The sequence below is a fragment of the Oreochromis aureus genome, linkage group 3, assembly GCF_013358895.1.
Source record: "Oreochromis aureus strain Israel breed Guangdong linkage group 3, ZZ_aureus, whole genome shotgun sequence".
In the NCBI taxonomy this organism is placed as follows: Eukaryota; Metazoa; Chordata; class Actinopteri; order Cichliformes; family Cichlidae; genus Oreochromis; species Oreochromis aureus.
In genome coordinates, this window is record NC_052944.1 from 39,316,333 (window position 1) to 39,330,969 (window position 14,637).

General features: G+C 39.3%; 1 protein-coding gene across 1 annotated transcript in view; it reads left to right on the forward strand.

Annotated features, from left to right (window-relative positions):
- The window catches only part of dysf (dysferlin, limb girdle muscular dystrophy 2B (autosomal recessive)), a 104,263-nt gene that overhangs the window by 46,956 nt on the left and 42,670 nt on the right, over positions 1-14,637 (forward strand). Inside the window, exons 38-41 of the mRNA XM_039610216.1 lie at positions 117-278; positions 4,717-4,894; positions 4,993-5,066; positions 14,330-14,389. Of these exons, the coding sequence (XP_039466150.1) occupies positions 117-278; positions 4,717-4,894; positions 4,993-5,066; positions 14,330-14,389 (474 nt within the window). The remainder of the gene's footprint in view (positions 1-116; positions 279-4,716; positions 4,895-4,992; positions 5,067-14,329; positions 14,390-14,637) is intronic.

Sequence of the window (14,637 nt, forward strand, 5' to 3'; positions counted from 1 at the left end):
ATCTTCATTTTGTTTCTTTAAAATGTTTGAATATCTATGAGCAGTTTGATAGATTTAATTATTACAAGTGTAAAAATGACAACACCAACACCACTTTTTCTGTGTCGTCCTGTCAGATTTTAGCATGGGGCGTCCGGAACCTGAAGAGCTTCCAGCTGGCCAGTGTTACCTCCCCCAGCCTGCAGGTGGAGTGTGGAGGCAGCATGGTCCAGAGCTGCGTCATCCGCAGTGTGAAGAAGAAGCCTAACTTTGACATTAATACGCTTCTCCTTGATGTGGTGAGCTATGCTGTAATATACTTAAACACACAGAGTAATCAGTGCCCACAGCTTCCATGTTAAGGACAGCTCTGCTGTGGTTTGTGTTACTCATTTATCTTCATCAGTGAAACCACAATAATGGCAGAATAGAGAACTTCCTTCTCTTTTTCCAAGAAAATTAGAAGTTTCCTTTTGTGCTGCAGCAGATTTTTTTAAAATGTATTTTTAGAAAAGTGAATGTTTCTTTAGATAAGAGTTAATTATCTTCCATGGCTAATAGCATAGGCATTACTAATGTACCATAAATGCAGGGTGGATATGTTTACATGTCTCACACACAATGCATTATCTGAATTGCAGTTTGGTTGTGGGTTATCAGGTTTTACTAATAGGGTCAATCCATCTCAATCATCACATTTTTAGAACTTCTTGACCTTTTCTTTTTAAACCATATAAATGAATCTTAATCTGTAATAAGGTCTTATTTTTGAGCACACACCAATAAGAAACTTCAAACTGCAAAAGAGAACTGCTGTATTTTACAGTAATGCAAAATTAAATATGTTCTCTTTTAAACATAAAATTTTTGAAATGAAGGGGGAGAAAGCTATGTTCATTCACCTTTCATGCTAGATGAGCAAATATCACAAGTTGTGCCACAAAAAATATCAGTAGATATCCACGTATTAGATTTTCAATACTTATCGTATTTTTTGGACTATAAGGCGCACTTAAAATCCTTTAATTTTCTCAAAAATCAACAGTGTGCCTTATAATGGTACACAGCGCTCAAAAATCTGTCAAAAATGTTTTAGTACGACTTTGGTAAGCTACCAAGCCGCACCGCTTGATGGATTGTCGGAGCTTTACGGCTACCGTAGTCAGGAGCCTCGCGGAGTAATCTGGGTCCAAACTCCGCTTTAGGTCCCAAAGTCAAACGAACACTGTGACATCACTGAGAGTTAAAAACTGTCTAAATTCTTTCATCTTTAATAAAATGATCAGTGTTGCTGCTTTACCAGGTGTAACAATTAAGTTATGAAAACAGAATTTATCGAATTTAACGGAGTTAGACGTTAGCAGGAGTGTTAGCTAGTGATTATTTGGGTGGTGTTAATTACCCTCTGCACAGCCTTCTTGTTCTCAGTCTTGTCCAGCACGCTCTCCATTGAGGGGCGGTAGAAGGCCAGCAGGGAGGAGGTGCAGCCGCTGCTAGTCTTTCTTTACCAGGGCGTTGGTGTTGTGGGTCCAAGTGAGATCAGCGAAGATGTGGGTGCCCAGATACCTGAAGGTGGAGACAGATTCCACCCATTCTCCATTTATAATGAGAGGGGAGTGGACCTGTCTCTGCCTCCCGAAGTCCATTATGAGTTATTTTGTTTTAAGGATGTTCAGCGTCAGGTTATTTTCTGAGCACCCGCAGGACAAGTTCTCTACCTCTGCCCTGTACGCTGTCTATATATACATTTAAAAAAACCAACAACTTTATTTTGGCAGTTGTTGTAACATGAGGGTTATGTTTGGGATCTTGTATCAGGCTGTGTGTGAAGACTACAAGACTACTCACGTGAAATGGGCTCCTGACATCTTTTTCATTGCTCTTGTTTCACTAAATTTATTTCTATGTATAAGTGGGAGCCAAAAGTGAGCTAAAATGCCCTGTAAGGCTGAGAGGAATTGCAGAGTTGAATATAGTGGGCTATTATGAAAGAACTCAAGTTATAACAGGTTGAAAAAAGAGTTGTATGGTTGCTAAAAAACCCAACTGCATGCACGTCGACACCTACGTTCCTCTCACTGTCACTTTGAAAGAGCATTTTTTTAATTCACTCATTTATTTTAATCAGACCAGCCGCAACCTTCAGAGCAGGGAATCGTACCAGTCGTTACTTATCCTTCAAATGTAACACTGTCCTCTGAGAATATGTTTCCACTGAGTTTACATTGGTGCCATTGAATTCCACCTAAGTGTTTTCTTATGAAAACCTAAACTGAAATATGGAAATATTAAACACATTTTTCCTAACAGCGGCTCCAAACAGGCCAGAGAGTTTAACAATATTAAGGTCTGAAGTTGATCACCTCCGTGTTTTATTATGACAGCTTTAACTGGCGTATGGAAATATTCACTTTTTTCCCTTAAATGCAGATCCTTGCTTTGGCTCCTGCAGTTTAATGTTAACAAGATTAAGGTCCTGTTTTGACCACCGCACGAGTGTGACAGCCTCAATCGGACTGTGGAAATGTGCACATTTCTTTTCCCCTTAAATTTAGCCCCTGAACCAATTCCAAGCATTTAATGTTAACAATATTAAGGCCTTAAGATGACTGCGTAAGTGTTTTCGTATGCCACGGGAGCACAAGAAAATGTCATGGGCATAGTTTCCTTAAATATTACTCTTTGAAGTGTCTAACCACCTAATGTTAGCTCTCTCAGTTTATTGTGTGAGTTTAGCATCATCAGCGTCACTTAAGCCTTTCTTAAAGCCAGAGAGGTCAAACCGATTACAGTTACCAACCCATTGTTTATTTACCTTTGAGTGAGTTTGGATAAATGAGGTTGTAATGGCATATTGTCTTCAGATGTAGCTGCTGTAAATGTTTTGAGGGTTTCATTATGCAGCTGGTTCTTTGAGATTCTTCTTCTGCCACACCGCAGCTCTCTGTAAAAGTCAGAGGGATTGAGGGAACTTGAGCCAGTTGAATTTTATTTAAGTGCATATAGCTGTTGCAGAAGCTCTGCCAGCTGCAGCACCTACAGTATCAGCATCAAGCGGGAGACTTTCAACATGCCTGGCAGGTCAAGTGATGGTCTGCTTGTCTTCTGAAGCCTGCAGACGTACAACCCAATGAAGGTTACAAACTTAAAGCGGGCAGACGTTCTGGACCAAAAGTCAGAGATCTTATACAGGAAATCGCAAGAGAGGATTGTAAAGATTTCACAAAATATGTTGCTACATGTCATTTAAACCCAAATTTAATCCTCTTTAATAGAAGATCATGATGACTCTATGAAAACAGGAGGAAAAATTGCTCAGTGTTGGTCAGATTTGTGGTTGCTTTGTAATTTTCTAATTTTTTAATTGAGCTGTGGCAGATATAAGGTGTTTTTTCTGCTCTAGTTAAGTCAGCTGTGAGTAATTCTAGAAAGGTTTGATTACATTTTGTCCATAAACTCACATGAATGAGGTCCATTCTTGGTTTTTGTTTTTTCTTTGCATTCTTTTGTTTGTTTGTTTGTTTGTTTGAAGAGAATGGGCTTAATACACCAATATGTGCATAGAAAAATTAAAAGCATATGGAACGTGATGTTCCTACCACTGTGCATCCATAAAAGACGACAACAGCAAAATAACAAGAGAAACACCGACTGAAGAAAGTGAAACAGGAGTGTCTGAGGAGGAAGTCTGAAAAAAAGCACAGCCTTCCAAAGTTTTTGCACAGGAGTACCTTTAGTTTTAAATAAATACATAATTATAATAATAAATAAGAAAGGCTTAGGCTGAAATATAATTTTGGATCCTCAGGGTCATCATCCCCATAAGTTCACAACAGTCTGTTTTTGCAAAACACAGTCGTGAAAATTTCTAGTGTGTGATTAAGATTAATTGAGCCATATATAATGCAAAGAACTGACACTTAGAACAAAATGGCATAGTACTGAAAAGGACAGAGTTTACTAAAACTTGTATGTTTGTATGTTTTTTCTTGAGCTTGTTTTTGTGTCACTTTACATTAAAATCCTTAACTTACATGTTAACTCAAAGTCTCAAAAAGTTGATTCTTTTCATCTGGACGTCGTGTTTTTAGTGGGAGAAATGTTTCGTCAGTGACAACTGATCAGTGGCCATCAGTACCATTCACAGAGAGTTGGGGAATGGCTGCAATCACAGAATTGTAAGATTGTCTTTGATCAGTTGTTGTTGATCAGTGGTCATGATAATTTGCATATTAATCCAATGATCAAGAAACTGACCTCCCACGCTATTGTTCAATCAGTAGGCTAATTTCAGGGTTTTGCAAAGGTACTGTTTAAAAGGTTGGGGAAACCTGCAGTCAGCCGACACTAAAGAAGTCACTTGATTATGAGTGACGAAATGTTTCTCCAACTGAAAATGCTACGTCCAGAGGAACAGAATCGACTTTTGGGGGATTTCCTTACCTGGATGATTGAGCTTGTGTCAAGACACTTTAACTCAAAGTCTTGTATGTACCCTGATTTCCATCACAAAGATGGTATCTGCACCTCTGCAGATTCAGCTATTTCTTCCTTTACGTCTGAAAAGGTGCATTGAAGCCTTGATTGGTCATGCCTTGGTGACCAATCAGTTTTAGGCAATCAGCAGCCACAGCCAGTCAACAAGATGCAGGCAGGTGGCATAACCAATTAGAAATAGATGTTAAGCAGCCAGACGCTTACGTCCCTGTGTTTTCATCTGTCTCCATCTCACCACAGAGACTTCCCCAGGAGGAGCTCTACATGCCGCCAATCGTCATCAAAGTCATTGACAATCGTCAGTTTGGGAGGAAGCCGGTGGTTGGGCAGTGCACCATCCGCTCGCTGGAGGAGTACCGCTACAACCGAGAAGATGAACAAGCCGTGGAGTTGGAGGGAGAGGAGGAAGGATGGAGACGTAAGACACACAGCAGTGGAAAAAAATACAGCAAAAATGATTAACACTGATGATAAATGTTAATTGTCTTTTTTTCCTGTGTGTGTTGGCACGTGTAGGTGAGACGCCCCAGTTAATTTCTGGGGAGGTTTTTATTGACATTGATGATGAGCAGCCGCTTGTGTCTGACCAGGTAAAAGAGCTTTTTGTATCAGCTAGTTGCCTAAACCTGCTCTGTGTACACAACACTGCACAATTATTGGCTAATTACTCAGTAGGTAATTACTGGTAATTAGTACTTTAAATAATTGCCACAAACTGCCTTTAAAGCTTAAAAAACACTTTTGTGTTCATCTCTAAATTTCCTCTCACTAACTTAAGGATTCTCTGGCTGGGCTGTGACTTTCACCTTCCTGCTGAAATCCAAAATCTTTAACTAAAGAAAAGGGAAAAAAAAGAGCCTTGCCAACAATATCACTTGAATGCAGATAAAATTGTTTATTTAGTAAGGATATTTTTCACATTGAGTTAAAACTGCCAGGGATAGTGGTGAGGAGGGAACCTATATACAGGAAACAGCCTTAATTAGGCTCATAGCAACAGGTCCCACTGTCTTACCCTTTCATTTTTTTTCTCTTTCTTCTTCATGTTTGGACAATTCAAACTATTTTCGGAATACCCAAAAAGTTGATTCTGTTCATCTGGACGTAGCATTTTCAGAGGGAGAAACGTTTCATCACTCATCCAAGTGACTTCTTCAGTCTCACTGACTGCAGGATTCTCCAACCGTGTAATGAGTACATGTGCACAATGACTGAAACTAGCACCACTGGCTAACAATGGGCTGTAAGGTCAGATTCTTGAGCATTAATATGCAAATTCATTCATTTCATGACTATTCATCCACAACCACTGATAAAAAAGATCAAAATGCTACATCCAGATGAACAGGATCAACTTTTTGGGATTTCCTTACCTGGATGACTGGTCAAAGATTTTTGACATCCCAGTTTGAAGAACACATAAAGTCAATTACTAACAAAATGCAGTCTTTTTAAAGCATTTTTTAATATCCCCTCTTACCCCCCTCCTGGTCCACAGTCGTAAGTGGTTTCATTGTGTGTATTAGTGAATAGAAGATTGTATAGAATTAGACCGCGACATAATTTGGCTTTATTGGTTTGGCAGACCGCACAAGGTTCCGCTGAAGGGAGCAAACATAAATAATGCAGCGCTATAAATGCTAAACACACACTCGCAGACCGCAGCTATCGTTGTGTAATCATGTTTGAGGACTGAAGGGAGCTGGAAAGTTTCAAGAGGAATGCATTGTCATCAAACTGTGGTCCCCCCAAAAACTGCAAAAACGCAAAGTCATTATTATGTTTAAGATGTTGTTGTTGTTACATTTTCTAAAAATAGTGTTAGGAGGAGAAGAGTTACCAGAGTGCAGTGTTGGTATAAGACATGGAGAGGGTGACACAGAAGGGAATTGATCAAATGAGAAGAAATTGGTGATTATTAATAATGTTGTTGTTTTTATTATTGAATATGTAATTGTGCTCTGGGCTATGGCTCTTCATGGAGAAACATGTTTCTTTAAACACACAGTAAGTCCGTATCGTCAGTCTGAATCTGTCATGGCTGTGTGCAGGCAGGCAGAGAGGAAGGACCCAAAATGCAGGACTCACGGAAGCGAAAGTAACTCAGAAAGAACTGCTTTATTGCAGGCTGCTTACCAAACAGAAGACTAACTAAACTGGAAAATATAAACTAACAGGCAGGCAAAAACAGGTAACAGGACACACAGCGGAAACTGAGGGTGAGTAGACGTTGATGATGCGACAGAGAACAAAGGAAACACAGGGCTTATATACACATGGCAGTAATCAAGGGATGAGAGACAGGAGGGGAACACACCTGGGAGAAATCAGAGCTGACGGGACAGGGGAAACGTAAACTGAACACACTCACATGAGACGGGGACCTTCAGAATAAAACAGGAAGCACACGGCAGACAGAGACACAGACGCAGACTCATAAGCAAGCACAATAACATCACGGACAGACAGAGAAGACCAAACCCAGGCTACCTAAACTAAACATGAGGGCAAGCTAACAAAACCCAAACCAGAAATACTCATCATCATCATCGGCAAAGGAACAGAACACAATTACAATCAAAACAGCATCACCAGAGGATAAGAAATGATCCATAATGCAAAAATAAACCAAAGCATAAGAAACCCAAAATGCTGGGTCGAACCGACCCAGGACCGTGACAGAATGAGATTTGAAAGACTCTAACAAATCTTTAATTCCACCTAACAAAAACTCCAAGCTCAATAGAAACCGCCTGGTATTGTTTTCACAGACATTTTGCTTTGAAATGTTTGGTAAGGATGGCGAAATGTTATGTTTCCAATAGAGAGCACAAAACTGATCTGTTAGAATGCGTATAAAAACACAAAAATGTTTGAAGCTTGGCCCAGTTGGGCCTATGTAGGCCCGATTTAGGATGTAAATAAAAACAAAACAATAAGTAAATCACTGCAATAAGTGCTTTCTGGGCTATTGATTAATAATAATAATAATAATAATAATAATAATAATAATAATAATAACTACTAATGGTACAAGAAGGTGTCTGGAAATGCTTCTGAACCAAACTGTAGTTTATGTCAAAGGTGGGTTTTTTTTTAATATTTGCAGCATGCATAACCACACACAGCCAATATAAACTTTCCATTTTCAAGGTTCACCAGTAGAGTTTTGGTCTCTGACATGATGGGTTTGTTATTTAGAGCCAGAACCAATTTGATTTGGATGACAAGGTAAAAGTCATCAGCTAATGTTTGTGAGGTTGGTTACGAAAAGCTCCATCCATAAACTGTATAGCCACCAAAGACTGCTAATAACCGGCGATAACAGTAGAATTTCACTTGCCAAAACTGAAACGTTCTTAGATGATCTATAGCATAAAGAAAGCCAAGATTTTAGCCAGGTAGCCCATCTAAAGCCCTCCAATAGGTAAAGGCAAAGAAGTCCAGTTTAATTATTTAGTATTAAGAACAAGCAAGGCAAAGCTTTGAGATAAATAACAGACTTTTTTAATAAAGTGCTTTTCTACTCTATCTCAGAACACTTTAGGCAACTTGCCTAATTCACCCAAGGACTTTTACTATGCTCTTTTTAAGTGCTTTCTATCTAACATTCATATCTGATGAACGTCTGGGGAGCAACAATCCTGAGTTACTCAGATCCCAAGTTACTCGGAGCAACTTTGCATTAGTATCTTGCCCAATGATATTTGGCATGATGGGGATTGACCCACCAACCTTCCAGTTAGATGACCTGCTCTACCACCAGAGCTACAGCTATCCCCTATATAAATACAAATTGAATTCAGTTGAATTTAATGACCTGAAGCAATGTATGAGGTCTAGCAGACACTGATTGGCTCCAGCTGCCTGTGTTGGTACATCTGTTACTCACACAGGGAGCCATTCACTTGCCATGCATCTCTTCGAAGTTCACCATTGGTTGCCAGCGGACATTTCGGACTCCAGTTGCCTAGGTAATCCGCTAATGTATTCACTACCAGGTCATAGGTTTATCACTGGTATCTGGCACTCTTATTGATAGTCACTTCAGTTGCTTGCCTCCAAGTTGAGGAAAGTGTATTTCAGGACCCGCTTACTTTGCATCACCTGTACCTTGAAGTCAACAAGTGTCATTTCTATGGTATCTGATCGCCATGGCACTGTACTGGTTTCTGTGAAGACATAGCTTTATAGTCTATTGAAGCAAACACTATTTTCTTGCCCCTCAAATATGTTTTTTATTTTAACAGTTTAACATGAGACCCTGTTGGGGACTGACAAACTTGTGAAGTCAGCCCTAGGTGTCCATTAGAAGAACTGCACTTTTTGGCGCTCGTGTTTTGGCTTCATCTTTAAGCCCTGGGTTGTTGTCACTTGGATCCACCACACTGGTTAAGCATGTTTGTGGGCACGTTTTAGTGGCATTAAAGGAGTTCTAAAGAGTCTCAACATTTAACTGTGTTTAAACTTAACCACACTTTTGCAATAGCATTGTGTCATCAAAATGGCCAGTGTATCTATTTTTCAGCACTTTTAACAGTTTATGGCATATTTCTGCCTCTGTGATAATTATATGTTAGGTCAGAGGGTAGGGACAAACAGTCTACATGATCATTAAGGGTAGAAGTCTTGCTCTTACCTTTGGAGATAGTAAAGGTACTGGCACCCTTGTCTACAATCTTTATGCTAAAATACCCATCTGGCAGCCATGATAAGAAAGTAAACACTCATCAAAATATGAAAATATTCCTTTAACATAACTGAAAGAATAGACGAGTTGTCTCTGCTGGTTGGTATTTGCTCTGAACTGTAATTATGCAAAACCAACGGTTGCCTGTTCAGAAATCACTAAAGACAGTGTGGCAGGCCTTGGAAAATGTTCTGCAGTAATGTTTAAGTGTGCAGGATTTGAAGTTAATGGGCTACAACATGGAAAACCACTGGATTGGCCCCTTTGAGAATACTGAAGTAACATTTGAAGACAGTGAATCTGCAGAGGACTTGTGAGTTTTCTGGAAAGAATTCCAAGCTCGTGATTTCTGTCAGCCTCCTCTGTGAGAGTAAAATAATTCAAGACTTCTGTTTTGGAGCCCTGCACCTTCTTGCTGATGTCTATCACTTCTTCTTTTCTTCTCCTCAGTTTCCCCTCTCTGCTGTCATCAGCTGTCATTCATTTTTTTTGCTTTTCAAAACCCTCGGTCTTCCTCCTTTGCTTCTGTCTATTGTTCTCCCTCTTCTCTCTCCTCTGCACAATAAAACATTTATTTCCTTCTTTTCTACATTCGTCTTTTCCCCACACTACTTTTTTTATCAGTTCCTGCCACTTTCCTCCTTTGTAAAATATCCAGTGCTGAAAAATGGATGCTTAATTGCCAAAAACTGCAGTTCCTCAAGTAGCCGCTTCGGGCTGCCTCCAGAAGTGAACTACCCCTCATGGGCTCCCAGGGTAAAATGACCAACTTAATAGGAGAAATGCCCAGACTATGAAAAAGAATGATTTTATAGGACTCTATGAAGTCCATAAAGTCTGTACTACCTACACCCTTACTGTTTCCATAGGATTTAAAAGTACAATTACAGACAGGTGCTGCTCCTCAAATGCAATTGGTTGATTTGCAAGGGTTGCCAGGACAAAGCCTCTTCTCTCTAAAAAAACAAACAAGACTCGAATGTGGGGCCATCTGTCCGACAGGTAAAACTTGTGCCAAACTGGGGCTTCAAGTTAGGAACACCGCCAGTTTGACTGGTTGATGTGCCAACACAGCTGACTAATAACACTCACTGAACTTGATAACTCAATTGTGTTTGTGCTGTTGCTGCCTTTTAGCATGATGACCACTGGCCCACAAGGTAGTAGCTGATGTCTCAGTGGCCTTTTAGCTTCTTTTAGATGCACTCTCTAAATCTGTTTTTTGTTAATTAACTTCTTCCTTTTATTTATCAGTTGTTGTTCCTTCTTTCCTGCTCACACAGTTTCCTGGCTCTTTTTAGCTTTTACCAAATTATGTTTTACTTCTGCCTTCCTTCCTTGCTTCTTTTCCTTGTTACATAAAGTTTTACTTCACTCTATTCCCTTTTCTGTCACCCTTTTCCCAGTGAAACCTCATTTGCTCCATCTCTTCTTCTGTCCTTATTTTCATTCATTATGTATCCTTCCATTCCTTACATCCCTCTGCCCTTTCCCTTCTAATTTCCTTCCTACTTTACTATCTCCATTTATCGCCATTCTTATGTTATCTTCACTTTAGCCAAACTTTCTTTTGCACAATTTTCATCTATTCAGCAATCCTTTCATCTCTCCATTTTATTTTTCTCCATCTTTCTGTTTTTCAAGCTTGCTTCACCTCTGTTTTTTATTTTCCCTCTCCGGTCAACCCAGTTTTTCTCACACTCTCTCTCTCCATCCGTCTTTTGCCTTCCCCTCTTTACCCTTTTAATTCATTTTCTCATTCCTTCTTCCCTTCTCTATCGATCAAGCTGGCAGCTGTTTTAATGTGGCAGCTCATTAGGGGGAATCCTCATGTTATCCTCCTCCGTTTCCTCTCTCTCTCTTCATTGTTGTGGTTCATCAGCCAATCATCCCCTCACTGATCCTTTCATCATCTTGAAATCCCTGCTGGAATTTTTCCCTTTTTTAATTTCTCTGTGCAGCCCTCCTTGGTATCCCTTAACCCACAGGCGCCACAAAAGCTGCACACACACACACACACACACAAATTTGTGTTTCTGTCACTTAGAGGACATTACATTGACTTTAATTTATCTAAATGATAATTAAACCCTTGACCAAACCTACCAAAACTTCATGTTAAAACTAAATGATCAACATTATGGAGATATGCTTTATGCACTTACATCATAAGGAAAGCACATACACACAAATACGTGCGCTATTTAACATAAGGAGACATCATGGGACTGTCTCTAATATGCTGCTGTTACCTCATTCTTACGACACTGACCATTTTTCCATTCTCTTGCACTGATGCAAAACCTCAATTGCCTTGTTGTGTTTGAGGGGGGAGGGCAGCGGTAAATGTTTAGTGACATGGGAGTTCAAAAAAATATGTACAACATGAGCTAAATAAGCGAGGTTAATTAGTGCGTCTGCGGGTGTTGAAATCAGTGTACACTCCCTGACATTAACACCCTAATCCAATTAAAATGTGCAGTTCATCATCAAAACAGCTTTGTGTGGGTACAATAACAGTCACGCAACTGGATGATAAATTTGCAGTGACAGCTTAAAAAGAAAATCTGCACTCTTGGCAACCCAATTTGCAGATTCAGACCCGGCGATGAGTTAGAAGTTATAAATTAATGGAGCAAAGTGCGACATTTGGTAAGCAACAAGCAGCTTTGTTTCAGCGGATTCTTTGTACTGCTGAAATTCTTCGTAGCACTTAAAAAATTTGCAAAAAAAAAACAACAAAAAGCTTGGCACACAGCTAACTTGTTTAATTAAATTGGTCTTTGATGATCAATCTTTGTGGAGCTTCATCTGTTTCTTCTTAACTTGATCTGAGGTTTCTTCATGAAAGTCAAAGTCAGCAGAGACATGTGGCAACCAGTTGTAGTCAAATCAAATCAAGTGTCCAGCTGGATACTTGAATATTGGAACTGTAGATAACCAATTTGTTTTTAGTACTACAAGGACATCGTTGTCCACAGTTTAGTGGACAGTGATGTCCACATCAATTCATAATGACTCCACTCCCTTATGTGAGAGTTTTGGTTAATTCAAGCTACCAGCACACTCCCCACCTCTGGATGCAGAGATCGTCAACTTTTGCGGCAGCGTCATTGCCAGCGAATTTGTCCACCCACCACAACCAAGCTCCTCATTGACTTTCCATTGGCATTGTTTTCCTGGTGCCTTGCATGCCATCACCACATAATGCATTTTGAGGAGGTTGTGGTCACTTCACATTATTCACTGAGATCAGGTTGCATGTAACCTTGGTTAAACATGGGTTGAAAACCACTTAACTTTGTTCTGATTTTTAAAGGAGTTTAGCATTTAAAAGCTGCATTTTTTTTTTCCAGTGAATTATATCCTGGCTATTAGTTCAGAATGGTCCAAACAAACAAATACTGATACTCTGTTTTCCAAATTGAACTCATTACACATGTTTGAAAATTCACTAGGGTTTACTAGGGTTGGACTGGGAAGTCCGGGACGCTATTCACCTTCCACAATACATACCGTTTCCCAGCAACAGTAATGCTGGAAACACAAAGAGAGACAGACATAGGGTCTTCATTCACCACTTCCATATTTAGTGATGTCTTTTTCAGTCTCTCTCTCTCTTTGCTGCTCTTCCCTGTACTCAGCAGTCTTTAAAATGACAAACATCAAACCTGGTAAAAGAAAAAGCTAGATGTGCATGTACACAGGCATCCTTTTTTCCAAGATAATAGTAAGACAGATTATGTTTAATAGGAATCAAACAATAATCAGTTGGGAAACAAGCCAAAAATATCACTATGATTTGCTAGCTTTTGGCAATCATTCTGACCATCGTCGGTTACCTGCATCATCGTCCGTGAGCACAAACCTACTTTCCAACCATTTTGCTACACAGGCTTTTGGTTATAAAGGCATCAGGATTTACCCTCTTAGACCTGGCAGAGGTGCTCCAAGGACTGGAATTGTGAGGACGGGGGCGATCTGACTGTGGAAGCAAGTTCACTGCCTGCTTATTGAGTAGTGACATGTAAATCATGAGATTGGCCCAGCCTAACATAAATGATGCGTAAATCCTCATTTATAAATATTATGGGACTATAAAGTACATTCAATTATAGTAAGAGTTAAGACTAATTTAAGAGGTCAAAAAGTCATTAAGAGGTTTTATCTGAAGGTATATCTACAGGTTATGTCCATATATTTTTTTAATTTAAAGTCCACCACTGCAAGGTGATGATGGCACAAAAATATAATAACTGCATTCAGGTTTTCCCATCCCATCTTTGTTCTATCCTTCTCTGTTCTCAGCTGATGTCTAACTTTGTCTAAACACTTGAGGCCAGATTTACTAATGAGTGGTGCGAGTGCAAACTGGCCTTTAAATTCATTTGAGTTGTATTTATATACCACTGTACAATTATACAGTGATGTAAAAGGAAAAATACTGTTGGTGTTTATAAAGATGCTCAAACAGAAAACAGAAAAAAAAAGGTGTGTTTTTTATGTTTGATTTTGAAATTAACTTACTGTGCTGATGTTAATAAAAACAGCTTAACTGTTGTAAATCACCCATGTTTAGTAAATCTGGTCCTTTGTCCTCCTAATCTGGGTTCTGTCACAGTCTACCAGAGTAAATTCTGTGAGGTATAAGGTACTGTCGTTACTAACACTAACCCCAATCCCGATCTAATGTGTATTTTGGTGGAAGATAAAACAGATTTATTACTTCTGTATTTTACCAATATAATGGAGGAAAAAAAAAAGGCATATTCTGATTGCCTTGGGTTAGAGTTAGGGTTAGGGCTGTGGTCATCTACAGTGATGACTTAGGCCTGGGTATCTGCATTTCTTCCATAGTGGGACCTTCCAGGGAAATAACACAATTGCACACTCAGTTCATGTTTAGAACCCACCATGGTGACAGTGATGTTTCTGTGTGTTTGAGTCGCTGATGTCCCTTCAAATGTTAGTAGATAATGTCTAACAGTGTCTAATGTTGTAATTTTCATGTATATTTCTAATATCATGTTCCTTCTTTTTGAGTGATTAACATCTTGAAATTGTCTTTTATGATTCATCAATGAGATGTGTTGCAAATATTGAGGCTAACTCTAACAAACTAACCTGAAAGTGTGTGTTTCTGTGTATATATATGTGTTGTAGCTTGCGGATGGAACCAGTTCTGCTATCATTAACCTTTCAACCTCTAGTTCCAGCCTTCATGTAGGTAACAAACTCATCTTGTCATTCATTTCATTCATTGAACAAGAATGTCAGTCATGCTTTGCATTTACCTTTCATTGCACTTGTTTTTTTCCCCATCCATCCATACACCATACCTTCCAGCCTCTCATTTAATTGTCTAAATTGTTAAATCAGCTCATATTGGCAACAGACTGTCTAGATTTTTTAAAAAGGTCTACACCAGAGCCAGGAAATTTTTACAGTGGTCACCAGGCTGAGGATACTAG